Here is a 19,280-nt window from a genome sequence, read left to right on the forward strand (position 1 = left end):
TTTAGGCTGTCTTAGTTGCAGCACATGGGATCTTCATTGTGGCATGTGGGATCTTTCGTTGTGGAGCGCGGGCTTCTCTCTAGTTGTGGCGTGCGGGATTTTCTCTCTCTCGTTGTGGCACGTGGGCTCCAGGGCGCGTGGGCTCTGTAGTTTGTGGCACGCAGGCTCTCTAGTTGAGGCATGCGAGCACCGTAGTTGTGGTGCGTGGGCTTAGTTGCCCTGCTGCATGTGGGAATCTTAGTTCCCCGACCAGGGATCGAAGCTGCGTCCCCTGCATTGGAAGGCGGATTCCTTACCACTGGACCACCAGGGAAGGCCCCAGTTTCCACTTTCTAACTCTTGGAACCTGCTGGCTCCAGGTTCTCAGAAGCGATGCCCCAAGGCTGGCTCTTCAGTGCCTGCCTGTCCCCCAGGTCCATCTTTTGTCCTTGCTGAGCTGGAAACAGCCTCTCTCCGAGGACTCTGGCCCCATTCCTCTTGCCTGTTTCCTCTTGACTAGGTAGCAGGCTTTTCTGATCAAAAGCTGCTATTCTTTGGAAGGCTGACTCTTTTTCAAGAGTTGTTTTTGAGGACAATTCATTTTAAGCCTATTACATTTGATCAGACTTCACCTTCATTGTTATGTACACTTAACAGCTTAAGATTAGTTTTGAAAAAAATTCAGTCTATTTTGTGACAACTTGTGTGGCTAATTAATGCTCTGCAGTGCACCGTGAAACTTGCAAGGCACCACACAAACACCAAATCATAACACATTTCCTGTTTGAAACTGTCTTAGTAAATTGAACATCTGTATTGCAGTAATACACTGTATTAGTAAATTGAACATCTTTTATTGATTCACCTTGTTAAGCAGGGAAATAATCCTTATGGTTTTATAAGCCTCTTGCAAGTTCTAGTAGATGCCATTTGGAACATGAATTTAGTTGAATAAGTGAAGGCAGATGTCAGGCATTTAATTGGCACTTCTCTCTCAGTCGGCTGTATCAATTTTGGAACTATTGTTGGAGAAGACAAAATTCACCAATGATATGAAACTGACAGTGAATTAGATGCTGTTGGTCTTTGGAGAGGAGGGAGGGACTGTGCAGAGTTAGTGCTTGACAATAGCTAATGTCATCACCTGGTCTTCACAGGGTCCTCTACGAAAGTTCCTCAAAGAGCAGAGAGGAATAGGGAAGAAGGTGGTGGCAGCTTAACTTGATTGCCCCACAAAATTTGTTTTAAACTCTTGAGCCTTATATTAAATGTTCAAGGGACTTTTGTTTTCTACTCTGTGTTATTTTCCTTCAACTCTTCAGCCAAAAAGATTTGACTGGGAAGATGTATCTTTTTATCTGTGGCTTTTGGACCCCTTGGGCTCAGATACCTGGCTTGAGAAACAGGTATAAAAATGGCAATTAAAGGGGTATAAAAAGATAGTGGAGGAGAACTAAACTATGGTACCTTCAGACAATGGAATATTTTAGCACCAAATACAGTGCTGAAAAGAATTTTGAGCTATCAAGCCATGAAAAGACATAGAGTAACCTTAAATGCATTTCACTAAGGGAAAGAAACTAATCTGATGACTCCAATTATATGACATTCTGGAAAAGGCAAAACTATGGAGACAGAAAAAAGATCAGTGGTTGCCAGGGGTAAGGGGTGGTGAGGAGGGATGAACAGGCAGAGCACAGAGAGTTTTTAGGGCAGTGAAGATACTCTGTATGATATCATAGTGATGGATACATTTGTTCAAACCCACAGAGTGAACCCTAATGTAAACTAGAACTTTGGGTGATATGATGTATCAGTGTAGGTCCATCAGTTGTAACAAATGTACCACTCTGGTGGGGGATGATGATAGTGGGGGATGTGTGTGGGGCAGGGGGAATACGGGAAATCTCTGTACTTTCCTCTCAATTTTGCCATGAACCTAAAACTTCTCTTGAAAACAGTCTTTAAAAAAAAAAAAAAAGACACCAGAAAATAACCAAAGTGACTTTAGTGTTTTAAAATGTAATTTTTTTTTTTTAAATATTTTATTTTTGGCTGTGTTGGGTCTTCGTTTCTGTGCGAGGGCTTTCTCTAGTTGCGGCAAGTGGGGGCCACTCTTCATCGCGGTGCATGGGCTTCTCACTCTCGTGGCCTCTCTTTGTTGCGGAGCACAAGCTCCAGACGCGCAGGCTCAGTAGTTGTGGCTCACGGGCCCAGTTGCTCCGCGGCATGTGGGATCTTCCCAGACCAGGGCTCGAACCCGTGTCCCCTGCATCGGCAGGCAGATTCTCAACCACTGCGCCACCAGGGAAGCCCCTAAAATGTAATTTTTAAGCAAGGAAAGGAGAGACAAGAGGCAGAGGCCATGATTGCATTTGCCTTTGGGGTGGCCCCTCGGGAGGGATAGATTGGCAGGGGAGACTAGGGGGACAGGGGACCAGGTGGAGTGCTCACAGTCACCTGTGGAGATGGACCAGTGGCATTCAGGGTTGGGGAGGGAGTGGATCCTGTCCTGGGGCAGCAGGTGGAATGATGGGACCTGGCAACTGCAGCATGAGCAGGGGAGAACTGATGCATTAATTAGCAGGTGCTGAGGGCATCCTACCTGCCTGGCCCTGTGCTGGGTGTTTCACACCTGATCCTCATTGGAATTTGTTAGCCACCTTGGGTGATCAGTTTGGGCAGCTCCGATGAGGAATCTGGGGCTTGGTGAGGTTGAGAGTGTTCCAGGATCACCTCTACTAAGCAGCAGGACACATGTCTAAACTCAGAGTGGGTGGAATCAACAGGCCTCAGTGACTGTCTAGACAAGGGTGGGGCATGAGTGGGGTAGGAGAGATGTGTCTACCCTTCCTCTCTTGCAGGTCCCAGCCCCAGAGTCTTCTTATCCAAAGACCCCACCACCACCACCCCTGCATGATTTGCCCCATCAACAGCTGACCCATCTCTGGCCTCTTGGAAAGAGCACTGAACTTGGAGTCCAGTGGCCGAGGGCTGGACCCGACCTCAGCCCTCCTAGCTGTTTGCCTTCCCCTCTCAGAATGTTAACGTCCTCAGAAAAATGCAGATGACAATTTCATCGTGAGAATGAAAGAAAAGCATGTAAAAGAAGCCAGCGCCAAACCCAGCACCGAGGGTAATAAGAAGATGGTTTGTTCCATGCCCTTAGATAATGTTGGGTTTGACTAAATTTGCGGAGTTCCAAGTTGTGTCACATAGTTGGGCTTTGAAAAAAAATATAATTCTCACCCATTGAATTTGTCAATATTGGTGTGTAGCCTCTTGCGCTCAATAGCATTGGGGTACATCCTGTGTTGGGGTCAACAACAAGCCATCTCTGCAGACACCTGTGAAGTCCTTTCAGGTGACAGTGGTCACTCTGTCCTGGTCAGTGCTCTCAGACAACTCAGCTCTAGAAACATCGCCTGCTTTTGCCGTACATAAACTTTCCTTTGCACCTTCACAGTGGCTGTATGTTGCTAAAATTGCCCCTTTGGTGGCCAGTTGGCCATGTGTACAACATTGTTTTCTCTTGGCTTCCTCTTTAGTTGTGGCTGTTTACGTGAAGGAGTCCTGGTGGACCACTGAAGATGTACTAAGAACCTCTGATCCTGCAAGAGAAGGTCTGATGAAGGTGAGGTATTGCAAATTTAAGTGGACATTGCAAAACAGGTTTTAAAGGTCAGTGTACTTATTATCATGTTAATAATTTAAAGCAGTCTACCCCTGTGGATTCATTTTCTAGGACTGCTGTAACAAAGTGTCAACAAACTGGGTGGTTTAAGCAACAGAAGTGTATCATTTCCCAGTCCCAGAGGCTAGAAGTCCAAAATCAAGGTGTTGGCAGGGTTGGTTTCTTCCGAGGACCATGAGGGAGAATCTGTTCCAGGCCTCTCTCCTAACTTATGGTGGCCTCAGCTTTCCTTGGCTTATCAATGGCATTCTCCCTGTGTCTTCCCATCCTCTTCCCTCTGTGTCTGTCTGTCTTTGTCCAAATTCCCCTTTTCCATGTGGACAGCAGTCATGTTGGATTAGGGCCCACATGAATGACCTCATCTTGACGTGATCATCTGCAAAGACTCTATTTCCAAATAAATCACATTCATAGGTACTGGGGGTTAGGACTTTAACATCTTTTTGGGGGACACAGTTCAATCTATAACACCCCGCCAGCAAGGAAAATAGTAGTAAATGGCTATATGCAACAGATACCTGGCTATTGGTAAATCTCTCTTACCTTCCTGAGTGGCCTCTCACATCTTAATTTTGAAACTTTAATCCACATCATTCTCTCTAGGGTGTAGGGAAGTTCTGTTTATTGCATTCCAGTAATGTTTATTGGTACTTATTATGAGGTAGATATTATGTTAGATGCTAGCCTGTGTATTACCCGGACTTTTTACAGGGATTATCTGACTTCAGAATCTTTAAGGTATTTGTTTTGCAGACAAAGAAATTGAAGCTGAGCCACACAGCTTGTAAGTGATTTAACTGGACACAAATGCTAGTCTCTCTGACAGCAGGCCTGGTGGTCTTTGAAGCACTGTGGCTTTATAGAGACCTAGGATGACAAGGGTGAGGGTTCCTTGTGGCTAAGGATGTTCAATATCTTTTCATGTACTTATTGGCCATTCGTATGGCCTTTTGGGGAAAATATCTATTAAAATCCTTGGCCCACTTTTTAAAAAAATTTATTTATTTTATTTATTTTTGGCTGTTTTGGGTCTTTGTTGCTGCACGCGGGCTTTCTCTAGTTGCGGCGAGCTTACTCTTTGTTGCAGTGTGAGGGCTTCTCATTGCAGGGCGTGGGCTCTAGGCACGTGGGCTTCAGTAGTTGTGGCACATGGGCTCTAGAGTGCAGGCTCAGTAGTTGTGGCGCACAGGCTTAGTTGCTCCATGACATGTGGGATCTTCCCGGACCGGGGCTTGAACCCGTGTCCCCTGCATTGGCAGGCGGATTCTTAACCACTGTGCCACCAGGGAAGCCCCCTTGGTCCACTTTTTAATTGAATTAACTTTTTTCTGTTGAGTTGTAAGAGTTTTTCTATATTCTGGATGCAAGTTCTTATTGCATATACGATTAACAAATATTTCTCCCCAGTCTATGGGTTGTCTTTTTCAAGTCTGTTTTTCCCCCAGCTTTGTTGAGATATAATTGACATATAACACTTTGTAAGTTTAAGGTGCACAATGCATTGATTTGATACACTGCAAAATGATTACCACCAGTGTTAGTTAACACCTGCATCACATCACATAATTGCCATTTCTTTTTTGTGGTGAGAACATTTAAGACCTACTGTCTTAGCAACTTTCAAGTATGTAATACAGTATCATTAGCTACAATCACTATGCTGTATATTAGATCCCCAGAACTTGTTCATCTTATAACTGGAAGTTTGAACCTTCTGACCATCTTTCCCTCTCCCCCACCGCCAGGCTCCTGGCAACGACCACTCTAGTCTCTGTTGCTATGAGTTTGGCTCTTTTATGTTACACGTATGAGATCATGCAGTGTTTGTCTTTCCCCTTATTTCACTCAGCATAATACCCTCAACTTCCATCCATGTTGTCACAAATTGCAGGATGTTTTCAGGTCTGGCTTTAATTGAGTTGATAGACATTATTATTATTATTAATTTTATTTTATTTTATGCTGCATTGGGTCTTCATTGCTGCACGTGGGCTTTCTCTAGTTGCGGCGAGCAGGGGCTACTCTTCATTGCAGTGCGAGGGCTTCTCATTGTGGTGGCTTCTCCTGTTGCAGAGCATGGGCTCCAGGCATGCAGGCTGCAGTAGTTGTGGCTCGCAGGCTCTAGAGCACAGACTCAGTAGTTGTGGCGCATAAGCTTAGTTGCTCCGCGGCATGTGGGATCTTCCCAGACCAGGGCTCGAACCTGTGTCCCCTGAATTGGCAGGCGGATTCTTAACCACTGCACTACCAGGGAAGCCCGATAGATATCATTTTGAAAAGGGTTTTCTTCCAGTAAGTTAACGATGGCTGGCGATTCAGCAAATGGGTGCTGCCTGGCATACACACACACACATCTGCCTGTGTGTGTCATTGTCTGTGGATGAAGCAGGTGGTATGAGCGGTTGGGTGTTCTGAATCCCAGGAAGAGTTTGATTTGCTTTTTAAATATATATATATTTTTTAGAACAAGAGGGGTCACTTCCCTCATGTATCAATTCTTCTAAATTTAGGTGAGGAAAACCCTCACATTTTCTGAAAATGTGGCTTATGTTGTGAACAGAGAGATACTTGGATGTTAATTCCACTTAATGAACCAGGATGTAAAGATCTGTCTGCCCCAGCTGTATGTAGGGATAGTTTCCCTCTCCATTTACAGAACTTGGTGTCTTGACTTTTTTTTCTTTTAATTACATTCTGTTTCTTAGCCAGCTCTTCTTTACAAATTACCAAACCAAACCAAACAAAACAAAAAACCAACTTTCTTAGTGTTCTTTCTGTTAACATAATTAGTGGTCCTAATTGAGGGATTAGAACTGGTTCTTAGTTTTGTGTTTTCAGAAACGTTTCTAAGTCAGAATCACATGTCACACAGTTTTTTCCCCCTGTAATGAAATTGGACAAATTAAGTGCATTTTCTTTTTCTCCTTTTTTCTCCTGCCAGTTTTTGATTGGATATTTCCCTTCTGCCAGATGCAATCTGTTTTTCTCTTCTGGCTTTCCTCTGAACTTTTTGGTTTTATAAGTTGAAAAATATAGCCTCCCACATTACACCCCTTGGGTTTTGTGATGAACTAGTTATTCTTAAAGTCTGAACTTGATTTGGCTGCTACTGTCTGAGATACAAAATTGAGGTGGCTTCTCAGAGTTAAGCTGGTGTGGCTTTTGCAAATCTTTTTCTCATCTAAGATTTGGCTCCAGATGAAGGTGAAATATTTTGCATTCTGGGCCAATTAATAAGTTTATTGGCACTAAACACTTTGTGCCATTGCTAGAGGGCTGCAAGCTGACTTATTTTTATTATTGGAGCATTTGAAAAACATACAAGTGTCTGAGAGACCACTTAGGCAGTCTTCTCCCTTGATTAGTGGAGGAAACTGAAACTGAAAGGCGTTGTGAGTTGCTGAAGGTCTCCCAGCAAATCTAGGCCAAGAAGCCATGACCACAATGATGATGGTGATGATAATAAACATTTAAGGGTCCAGTATTAAATACAAAACCAAACATTCATATTTATATCAAACTTCCCTTTCCCCAGCCTCTAATGGATGAAAATGCAGAAGGGAGCCACTGGCTGGGCTGCAGCAGGTGCCCTGGCCTGGGACTCAGAAGTCCTGGTCTGGTGTTGCAAACCTGCCTGCCTTTGATAGAGCCCTTGTCTAGCTGTCTTAAGTCTCTTTGGAACAAGGCAGGGAAATTAGTACATGTAATTGCTTAGCCTCTCTGAGCTTCAATTTCCTCACCTATAAACCAGGACCTCTCTGGCGGGTGGTAAGAATCGAATGGTAGCAGGTGGGTGGCAGCCTCAGCCCAGGTAATACTCTTGCTGATTTCATGGTGCTGCGTAGGAAGGGGCGACAAACACCCACACCCTTAGGCTGTCACACAGCAATGTTGTTGAAGTAAAAGCTAATAAAACAATACCGTCACTTTGTCACTAGCTGATAGGTTTCATCTCAAGTGCCACATTTTAGCGGTTGCTTGTAGTTGTCCGGGAGACTGCATTTAGGAGGATCCTGAGACCATATCCAGGCTCAGTCACATAGAGTGGGGATTGATTAGTTATGTCTGCTGTGGGTGCAGGAGTGGGAGGCCTTCATTTATGCCACACCTGTGCCATCTGTGGGCTATACAAATGCAGAGGATATGAACAGGCAGGAGCAGGAAATCATTTTGACTTGTTAATGGTCAAGCTCTTTTGTGGGCCTGACCTTGACCACAATACAGTTTCCTCAATTGTCATGACATTGCAATGGGTGAGAGACAGTTCCATTTTGTAGCCTTAGGATGGGCTAGGCCTTGAGTCCCAGTAACTCTCTGGGGTTGGGACTCTAGTATGTGCTCAAAATCTGTCACAAGCCATTGAAAATCAGTTGCTCTTGGTGTAGCAACTGGACACCAATAATAATAATACCCAATTATTTATTCTCCTTCTGAGGGTCAGAATTCTGGGGCTGTTGTTAAAAATGGCAGACTGGGTTTATCTCTGGACACATCCAGGGTTTCTGCTGAAATGGCTTGCCTCTGTGTAACCTCCTGTCTCACTGGCATGTGACTGATTGTTCTCTGTCTCTTCACATTCCATGTCTGTGGTCCTGGAGACCGAGGAGGCCCCTCTGGCCATGCTCCTGGCCTAGTACATGTAATTGCTGGAGGCCAGTGCATGTGAAAGGTCAGGGGTGGGAAAACCTCCGTGAGAAACTATGATCCACATTTTGGATCTTGAGCATGAGAAGAACTGGATGGTGGGGGTGCCCACACCTGGCCCCGGCGTGTGGGTTGATTCCAAGCATAGAATTTATTGTGTCTGATTTTCCCCTCTTGTCTCACTTAGATGTTCTTTTTGTTTTTCCTTCAAAGGTTCAGTCATTTGGGGAAAGGATTGTGCTTTTCATTCTAAACGTCGTTATTTTTGGAAGACTGGAGAGGAATTTGGATGATGATGACATGTTTTTTTTACCTCACTCTGTGAAGGAGGAGGCTAAAATTCTGTGGAGAGACGGAGCAGCTGTTGGATTTTACACAACCAAAAGGAAAGGTAAGGGCCATGCGGCCGTGTGGGGTCACTGCCACTTCAGGCTCCAGGGGGAGGCTTCTGGGTGTCTGCCTGCCTTGGAGGACTCCCTGAGCCCAAATGTTACTTGGAGAGAATCTTCTGGCACTAGAAGTATCACTAATTCAGCTGTCATGTAAATAAGCCGAAGGTATGGATTTCATTTTCACCACATTGCTCGTTTTACTGGCAAACAGAATGAAAATTCATCATGGTCCTTGGATTCCCAGGCACTGCCATGTCCCCTGTAAAATACTTGTTGCTGTTAATGGTTGTAAAATGACTTTGCAAGCACAATGCTTTTCGTTTCTTTTCTTTAATGTTACCAATTAGCTGTTAGGAAAAATGCCATTGCTAATAGCTGACATGTGGTGCAAAGGCACACTGGATGCCAAGATTTATAGACATTACCTCAGAAGAGAGGGAGGTCGGCTGCGATAACGAGGTTAGGGTAAAATCCTGGGACTTATTTTTAGGGGCTGTGATGAGCAGGGAGTGTGGAACTCGTACTATTTTGTCTAAGAGATCAGTCTCTTCTTTAACGTTGCTTTCTTTAATAGCTTCTTTGATTTTGAAAGGCTGTCAACATCTCTGACCCAACTGGTCCAAGCCCCATCATTTAATTCTTACAAAGTTCTGAATTTTAGCAAAAATAAAATTTCCAGGTACACCACCATAGTTATGCTGTTGTCTGAGTTGAGTGTTTTTCTCTGGGGATAAAAAGGCTATGATTATGGTTTTGAGCTGTGTTCACATTGTGTATGTGTTCCACCTGTCCAGGATGGAGTAAACCTGCGTTTCAATTTTTCCCTCGGTGTGGTGTGAGATGACCAGTTTCCCACGCAAGCAAGTCATGTAATTAATTATTCATCAAGGTCAGTCATAGAGGCTGAAGCGCCTGTGTCTTTGAGCTCCTTGGGTCATGAAAGCCCTTTGTCTTTTGTTTTGATGTACTGTTTCACTTTTTGGGGTGGCTGTATTCTTCAGTCATTATTTAGATAGACCAAGGATCTGGAGCATACTTGAAATGGAAGTATTTTTGTAATTCTTCTTTCTTGGGAGACTCATTTGTTGTCATTTTCTACCAAATGGCTTGTCTTAAATCTGTAGCTAAATCATCTGTGCTGTAGATGTCCTACTAATAGAAACAAAAACTGTTAACAGATTCCAACCTGATGTGTGAGAACCACAGCTAAGGGCAGAAAGAGCTTGACCTTGGTCTCGCCCACTGCTGCTGTCGCTCCTGGTTGCAGTGATACCCCAGACTTTGTTCTGTGAGAATTAAGCAGAGGCTGGATGTGGCTGCCTCATTCTTCCCAAGGCAGACCCAGAACCTTGGAGTGGAAGGAGGATATTATGGTGTTGAGTTGAGGCAGATCAGTCTAGGTGCTTGGATTTCTGCCTCCTCTTCCTTTCTGACGAATTCCACGAATTTGATGGAAAGTTCTCTGAAGCTGTTTACTAGGTATTGTTGTTTTCATCCATGAACTGATTTTTTTAAGTGGCAATTGACTGTTAGTTACTCAACAATTGAGTTAGTTTAAAAAGTATCAAATGAGGGACTTCCCTGGTGGCGCAATGGTTAAGAATCCTCCTGCCAATGAAGGGACATGGGTTCGATCCCTGGTCTGGGAAGATCCCACGTGCTGTGGAGGAACTAAGCCTGTGCGCCACAACTACAGAGCCCGCGTGCCACAACTGCTGAAGCCCTCGTGCCTAGAGCCCATGCTCTGCAACAAAGAGAAGCCACTGCAATGAGAAGCCCTTGCACCACAACAAAGAGTAGCCCCCGCTCGCCGCAACTAGAGAAAGCCCGTGCGCAGCAATGAGGACCCAACACAGCCATAAATAAATAAATAAATAAATAAATATATTAAAAAAGTATCAAATGAGTAGAAAGTTAAATAAATAAAATATATTTTTCAAGTATACATTGCCAATTAAAAACATTTTTTTACTGCCTGTTTCTGGATTAGCTTATTTTTGGAGAGACAGAATAAAAGCATTTCCATGGAATAATTATATAGACATTGCCACCAGCAATGTTTGAGAGTTCCAATCACTCTACATCCTTGCCGGTACTTGGTGTTGTATTTTTAATTTTAGTCGTTCTGCAAGATGGGAAGTGGTATCTAATTTTGGTTTTAATTTGCATTTTACTAATGATATTGATCATGTTTTCATGTGCTTTTGTTATGGTCCTATATCTTCTTTGGTAAGTGTCTGTTCAAATATTTTTGCCTATTTTTATTGGGTTATTTGTTTTCTTATTATTGAGCTTTGAGCATTCTTTATGTGTTTTAGATATTGGTTCCTAATCAGATATATTTTGAAAACATTTTCATTTTGGTTTAATAATTTTTTCAAAGAGCAGAAGTGTTAAATTTTAGTGAAGTCTAATTTATCATTTACCAATTTTCATTATAATTCAGTTCAAAATATTTTCCAATTTACTTTGTGATTTCTATGGTTTCTTTAAAAGTGAGTTTTAAATTTCCAGGTATTTGTGAGCTGTTCCAGATGTTTTATTTTTTGTTGATTTCTAATTTAATTCTGTTGCAATAAGATAATATAGTCTGTAACATTTTAATATTTTGAAAACTATTGAGAGTTGTTTTACGGACCTGTATATGGTTTATCTTGGTAGACACTCCATATGGACTTGAAAGAGTGTGTATTTTGTAGGTATTGGGTTTCATGTTTTGGAAATGTTGGTTAGGTTAAAGTGATTGATGGTGTCATTCAGATCTTCTATATTCTTAACTAATATTTTTGTCTAAGTCTATGAATTTCTGAGGGAAGTATGTTAAAGTCTTTATGATTGTGGATTCATCTCTTCTTTTAATTGTCAGTTTTTACTTTGTGTATTTTGGAGCTTTGTTATTAGTCACATCTAATTTATAATTGCTATATTTGCCTGATGTATTGACCATTTTGTTATTATGAAGTGTCCCTCCACTTGTCTCCAGTAATATCTCTTGTTAAGAAGTCTATTTTGTCTGTTATTAATACAGCCACTTCATCTTCTTATGCTTACTGTTTGCACAGAATATATTCTTTCTAGCTTTTTACTTTTAGTCTATGTCTTTATATTTAAAGCATGTATATTGTTGACAGCATACAACTGGGTCTTGGATTTTAAATCTGGTTTTGATAATCTCTGCCTTTTGATTGGAACATTAGTCTATTTACATTTAATTTTTAAAAATTTATTTATTTTTGGTAGCGTTGGGTCTATGTTGCTCCTCGCGGGCTTCTCTAGTTGTGGCGAGCGGGGACGACTCTTCATTGCGGTGCGCGGGCTTCTCATTGTGGTGGCTTCTCTTGTTGTGGAGTATGGGCTCTAGGCATGCGGGCTTCAGTAGTTGTGACACGTGGGCTCAGTAGTTGTGGCTCATGGGCTCTAGAGTGCAGGCTCAGTAGTTGTGGTGTGTGGGCTTAGTTGCTCCACAGCATGTGGCATCTTCCCAGACCAGGGATCGAACCCATGTCCCCTGCATTGGCAGGTGGATTCTTAATGACTGCGCCACCAGGGAAGTCCCCTACATTTAATTATTGATATGATTATACTTAGATCTTCTCTGCTGCAGTTTGTTTTGTGTCTTCTGTTTCTTTTTGTTTTTCTCTGTTCCTCCTTTCCTGTCTTCTTTTGTTTTAATCAGATATTTTTTACTATTCCATTTTAATTTCTCTCTTGGCTTTCTAGCTTTATATTTTTGTACTTTTTAAAGTTGTTGCTCTAGAGATTACATATGCATCTTAAACTTCAACTTATATTAACTTAGAGTGAATATTGAATTACTTAAGGTAAAATATAGAAACTTTGCAATAGTGTATTTTTATGTACCCATCATTTTATTTACATAGTGCTATTGTTATATATTAGATCTGTTTGTTATAAATCTGTCGCTACTGACTTATAAGTTTTAATTTAAGTAGTTATATCTTTTAAAGATGTTAAGAAAAAATATATAGTTTAAAAATATTTACCCACATATTTACCATTACAATATTTTTGTATAGGTCCTAGTTGCCCTTCAGGTTAAAGTACTTCCTTTAGCATTTCTTGTAGTGGAGTTGCTGGCAGTAAATTCTCTCAGGTTTTGTTTACTGAAAATGCCTTTATTTCGCTTTCATATTTGAAGGGTTGTTTAGCTGGATGTAGAATAATTAGTGTTAGTTTTTTTCCCTCAGAATTTTGAATACATTGTTCCAGTATCCTCCGGCTTTCATAGTCTTGGGTGAGAAGTCAGCAATTAATCTATTGTTGTTCGTCATACATGACATGGCATTTTTCTCTGAATGCTTTTAAGACTTTCTCTTTAGCTTTTTTTGCAGTTTAACTGTGATTTGTCTAGAAGTGATTTTATTTTTGTTTATCTTTTTAGGAGTTTGTTGAGCTTTCTGAATCTTTAAAGTTTTCTACCAAATTCGGGAAGTTCTTGGCCATTATTTCTTCAAATTTTTGTGCTATTTTCTCTTTTCTTTTTCTGGGATTCCAGTTATATGTATCTTGCGGTGCTTCACATTGTCTTTCAGGTCTCTGAAATTTTGTTCATTTTTCTTCAAACATTTTTCTCTTTTTTGGCTGGATAATTTCTGTTGAACCATATTCAACTTTATCTGCCATCTCCAAACTGTTGTTGAACCTATTTAAAATTTTCAGTTACTGTACTTTTGAGCTGTATAATTTCTGTTATGTATAGTTTCTGTTTCTCTGTTGAGATTCTCTATTTATTCATTGAGCATATATTTCCCTTTAATTTGAAAAATTAATTCTTTGAACATATTTGTAAAGCTATTTTGAGTTCTTTGTCTACCAAATCCAACATCTGGGCCTATTTAAAATCAGTTATATTACAGTGACATCAGCAACATGACAGTGAAAAGCTCCCCTTCAGTCTACAACCAGTAAAGCATCCACAGCTCAACAAAGGTGCCTCTGCTCAACCCACTGGGATGCCAGAGATTTCCACATATCTGCACATTTAAAGGTGGGTGGACTGGAACACATAGGGGAGGCAGAACTGAGGGAACAGCAGCCCAGCTCTCTGGCCATGGAAGCTGAGCCCATAGCCCCAGAGAACACATAACAGCAGGGGAGGCAGTGAGCACAACTCTGGCCTCCCAGCCTCAGTGGTGCCTGCAGCCACAGGTAACTGGGCAGCAGCAGCAGTGGGGCCTGAGACCCCATTCCTCCAGCCACTGACGTGCTCACAACTCAGGCCCCCTACTCCTCCACACACAGTGATGGAGTCTGTGAACCTTACAACACTGAGCATAGCACAGGTGCCTGTGCAACCCCTGCTCCGCCCACCCTCATCCACCCCCTGTGGCAGCAGAGTCTACAACTCGGGATCCTGGATGCCAGGGAAGAGCCGATCATCCCAGTGACATTAGCAGCAGGAAGGCATCATTGACCCCTGGAGACACAAGAAGCAATAATGAGGACACGGGCCACACCTCTGACAGAGGTGGTGGAGGGTAGAATGTGCCAACTCTCAAACATAACTGGAGGCAGCTCAGGTAAGGAAAACCATAAACTTGTGCTATAGCGCCACCTACTGGAAAACAGAAGAAAGACCTCTAATTTCTAACCTGTTGAATCATTAGAATCAAGCAGAAAGATATTTGCTACTTCAAATGCACGGGCAGAGGAACAACTCATCAAGTGCCAGGAAGAGCCAAAGTAACACCATGCCACGAAAATAAAATGACAGTTCTCCAGAAGCCAAATTTAAAGTCACAGAATATTGCAATTTAACTGACAAAGAATTCAAAATAGGTGTCCTGAAGAAATTCATTGAGCTATGAGAAAACTCAGAAAGACAATTCAGTGAGCTCAGGAATAAAATTAATGATCAGAAGGAATACTTTACAGAAGATATTGAAACTCTAAGAAAGAACCAAGAAGAAATTCTGGAGCTGAAGAACTCAATAAACAACATAAAGAATGCATTAGAAAGCACTGGAAATACATCAGACCACATGGAAGAGAGAATTAGTGAGCTTGAGGACAGAAATCTAGAAATGATGCAAGTAGAAGAGGGAAGAGAATTAAGATATAAAAAATGAGGAAGTTCTATGAGTGCTATCCAGCTCTTTAAGAAGGGTGCATATTAGGGTTATGGGTATCCCAGAAGGAGAAGAGTGGGAAAAGGGAGCAGAGAGATTATTTAAAGAAATCATAGCTGAGAAATTCTCAAACCTGCAGAAGAAACTTGATATACACGTCCATGAAGCTAAGAGAACACCTAATTGCCTCAATGCAAAAAGACCTTCTTTAAGACACATCATATTAAAATTGTCAAAAGTCAATGACAAAGAAAGAATTTTTAAAGGCAGCCAGGGAAAAAAAAGGATGGTAACCTACAAGGGAACCCACAGAGGCTATCAGAAGATTTCTCAGCAGAAAGTCGACAGGCCAGGAGGGAGTAGAATGACATCCTTAAGATACTGAAAGATAAAAACCGTCACCCAAGAATACTTTATCCAACAGTATTATCACTCAGATATAAAGGAGGAATAAAGACTACCCCAGATAACTAAAAACTGAGGGAGTTCATCAACACTAGATGTGCCTTACAAGAAATGTTGAAAGGAGATCTTTTACCAGAAACAAGAAAGTAAAAGGACACAAAACTGTGAGTAAGGTGATACATAGAATCAGAAAATTGTAACTCTTTATCAGAATAGGTATTAAACATTTTATTATAGCATAAAGGTTAAAGGGGGAAAATCAGAAAAAATAATTATAGCTACTTCAATTTGGCAACAAACTCACAACATGAAAAGGGATAATTTGAGACAACAAAAATGCAGAAGGGGAAGGGGAAAAGGTCAGAAACCCTATAGGTAAATGAAGATAAGATGCGATCAGCAGAAAAAGGACTATTTTATCTACGAGACGTTTTATACAAACCTCATGGTAACCACAAAACAAATCTAGAGCAGAGACAATAAACATAAAAAAGGAAACTGAAAAAAAATCATAGAAAACCACCAAACCAAGATGGCAGGCTGAAACACAAGGAAAAAGCAACAACAGTGATATAGAGAAACCAGAAAACAAAAGATAAAATGGCAGTAGTAAGTCCTCATTTACCAATAATTACCCTAAATGTAAATGGAGTGAATTCACCAATCAAAAGACGCAGAGTGGCTGGATGGATTAAAAAACAAGAAACGACCATACATTACAGGAGACTCATCTCAGCTCTAAAGACAAACATAGGCTAAAAGTGAAGGGATGGAAGATAACACTCCAAGCAAATGCCAGTCAAAAGAAAGTGGGTGTAGCCATACTCAGCAGACAAAATGGACTTAAAGCCCAAAAAGGTAACAAGAGACAAAAATGGACAGTATATAATAATAAAGGGGACAATTTATCAAGAAAACTCAGTAATATATGTATATATAATGCATATATATATATGCATTTAACATAGGAGCACCAAAATATATAAAACAATTATTAACAGACCTAAAGGGAGAAATTAACAGCAACATAATAATAGTAGGGGACTTTAACACCCCACTTACATTAATGGATAGATCGTCCAGACAAAAACATCAACAAGGAAACTGAGGTCTTAAATGAAACATTAGACCAGATGTATTGGATAGATTTGTACAGAACATTCCATCCAAATGCAGCGGAATACACAGTCTTCTCAAGTGCACATGGAACTTTCTCAAGGGTAGGCCATATGTTGAGACACAAAACAAGTCTCAGTAAATTTAAGAAGATTGAAATCACATCAAGCATCTTTTCTGATCACAATGCTATGAAACTAGAAACCAACTACAAGAAGAAATCTGGAAAAAATCACAGATATATGGAGACTGAACAAAGTGCTACTGAACGACTATTGGGTTGATGAAGAAATCAAAGGAGAAATAAAAAATTACCTGAAGATAAATTAAGATGAAAAGATGACATACCAAAATTTATAGGATGCAGCAAAAGTGGTACTAAGAGGGAAGTTTATAGCAAAACAGGCCTACCTCAAGATACAAGAAAAATCTCGAACAATTTAAACTTACACTGAAAGGAACTAGAAAAAGAAGAACAAACAAAGCCCAAAGTCAGTAGGAGGAAAGAAATAATAAAATCAGAAGAGGAGAAATAACAACAGATACCACAGAAATACCAAGGATTACAAGAGAATATTATGAACAGCTATATGCAACAAATTGGACAGCTTAGAAGAAATGGACACATTCTTAGAATCATACAACTGTCCAAGACTGAATCATGAAGAAACAGAAAATCTGAATAGACTGATCACTAGTACAGAGATTGAAACAGTAGTCAAGAAGCTCCCCCCAAAACAGAGGTTCAGAACCAGACAGCTTCACAGGTGAATTCTACCAAATATTCAAAGCTTTAATGCCTGTCCTTCCCAAACTCTTCCAAAAAATGTAATAGAAGGGAATGCTTCCTAACTTGTTTTGAGAGGACAGCATCATCCTGATACAAAAATGATACAAAGACAGCACACACACACACACACACACACACACACACACACACACACACACAGTGATGAAAATAGTTATATGTCTATGATGAACATAGTTCAATATCTCTGATAAACATAGTTGTAAAAATCCTCAACAAAATATTAGCAGACAAAATCCAACAATACATTAAAAGGTTCATACCCCACGATGAAGTGGGATTTATTCCAGAGATGCAAGGGTGGTTCAACATATACAAGTCAGTCAGCATGATACAGCACATAAACAAAATGAAGGGTAAAAAACATATGATTATCTCAGTAGATCTAGAAAAAGCAGTTGACAAAATTAAACACCCACTTATGATAAAAATTCTTAATAAAGTGATGTAGAAGGGACATACTTCAACATAATAAAGGCCATATATAATAAACCCACAGCTAACATCATACTCAGTCATGTAAAACTGAAAGCTCTCCCTCTAAAATCAGGAACAAGGTAAGGGTACTGACTCTTGCCACTCTAATATAATATTGGAAGTCCTAGCCAGGGCAATTAGGCAAGAAATAAAAGGAATCCAAATTAGAAAGGAAGAAGTAAAACTATTTGTAGATGATATGATTTTATATATAGGAAAGCTTAAAGACTCTACGAAAGAACTATTAGCAATAACAATCAAATACAGTGAAGTTGCAAGGTATAAAATCAACATACAAAAATGTGTTATGTTTCTATATGCTAACGATGAGCTAGCAGAAAGAGAAATTAAGAAAATAATACCATTTACAATTGCAACAAAAGGAATCAAATACCTAGGAATAAAGTTAACAAGGAGGTGAAAGACCTGAAATGGAAGAAGACAAAAATAAATGGAAAGATATTCTGTGCTCATGGATTGGAAGAATTAAAATTGTTAAAACATCCATATTACCTAAAGCAATCTACAGATTTAATGCAATCCCTATCAAAATACCAAGGATATTTTTCATAGAAATTAAACAAAGAAATTCTAGAATTTATGTGGAACCATAAAAGACTTCAAATCTTCAAATAACCAAAGCAATCCTGAGAAAAAGGGCAAAGCTGGAGGTATCACACTCCCTAATTTCACACTCTTTTACAAAGCTATAGCAATTAAAACAGCATGGTATTTGCAGAAAAGCATACATAGATCAATGGAATGGAATTGAGAACCCAGGCATAAACTCACACATATATGAACTATTAACTTACAACAAAGGAGCAAAGAACATACAATGGGGAAAGGATAGTCTCTCCAATAAATGGTGTTGATGAATCTGGACAGCCACATGCAAACAAATGAAACTAGACACTATCTCACAACATACACAAAAATCAAGTCAAAATGGATTAAAGACTTGAATGAAAGATCTGAAACCATAAAACTCCTAGAAGGAAACATAGGCAGTATACTCTTTGACATTGGTCTTAGCAATATCTTTCTAGATCTGTCTCCTCAGGCAAAGGAAACAAAAGCAAAAATAAACTACATCAAACTTAAAAGCTTCCATGCAACAAAGGAGACCATCAACAAAATGAAAAGGTAAACTACCAAATGGGAGAAGATATTTGTAAATGTACATCTTATAAAATGTTAATATACAAAATATTTAAAGAACTCATACAACTCAACAACAGAAAAATAAACAACTTGATTAAAAAAAATGAGCAGAGGATCTGAATAGACATTTTCCCAAAGAAGACATACAGATGGCCAACAGGCATATGAAAAGATGTTTGACATCACTAATTATTGGGGAAATGCAAATCAGAACTGCAGTGAGATATCACCTCATGCCTGTTGGAATAGCTGTTTTCAAAAAGGCAAGAAATAACAAGTGTTGGCGAGGATGTGGAGAAAAGGGAACCTTTATATGGTCCCATACACTGTTGGTAGGAATGTAAACTGGTACAGCCACTATGGAAAACAGTATGGAGATTCCTCAAAAAATTAAGAATAGAACTATTATATGATCCAGCTATCCTACGTCTGAGTTTCTAAAGAATATGAAAACACTAATTCAAAAAGATATATGTTCATCACAGCATTATTTACAACAGCCAAGACATGGA

The 19,280-nt window shown here is 40.3% G+C and overlaps 1 protein-coding gene across 9 annotated transcripts in view; it reads left to right on the forward strand.

The window, feature by feature from the left end:
* LOC309654470 (protein FAM169B-like) overlaps positions 1-19,280 on the forward strand; it is an 89,222-nt gene that overhangs the window by 40,374 nt on the left and 29,568 nt on the right. For all 9 annotated transcript variants that reach the window (XR_014260268.1, XM_082448465.1, XM_082448466.1 and 6 more), the window contains 2 exons: positions 3,528-3,613; positions 8,531-8,708. Coding sequence is in view for 8 of the 9 variants with exons in the window: in XM_082448465.1 (XP_082304591.1) it covers positions 3,528-3,613; positions 8,531-8,708 (264 nt within the window). In the remaining variant the exon portion in view is untranslated. The remainder of the gene's footprint in view (positions 1-3,527; positions 3,614-8,530; positions 8,709-19,280) is intronic.

The sequence above is a fragment of the Balaenoptera physalus genome, assembly GCF_965194825.1.
Source record: "Balaenoptera physalus genome assembly, chromosome: 2".
Classification (NCBI taxonomy): Eukaryota; Metazoa; Chordata; class Mammalia; order Artiodactyla; family Balaenopteridae; genus Balaenoptera; species Balaenoptera physalus.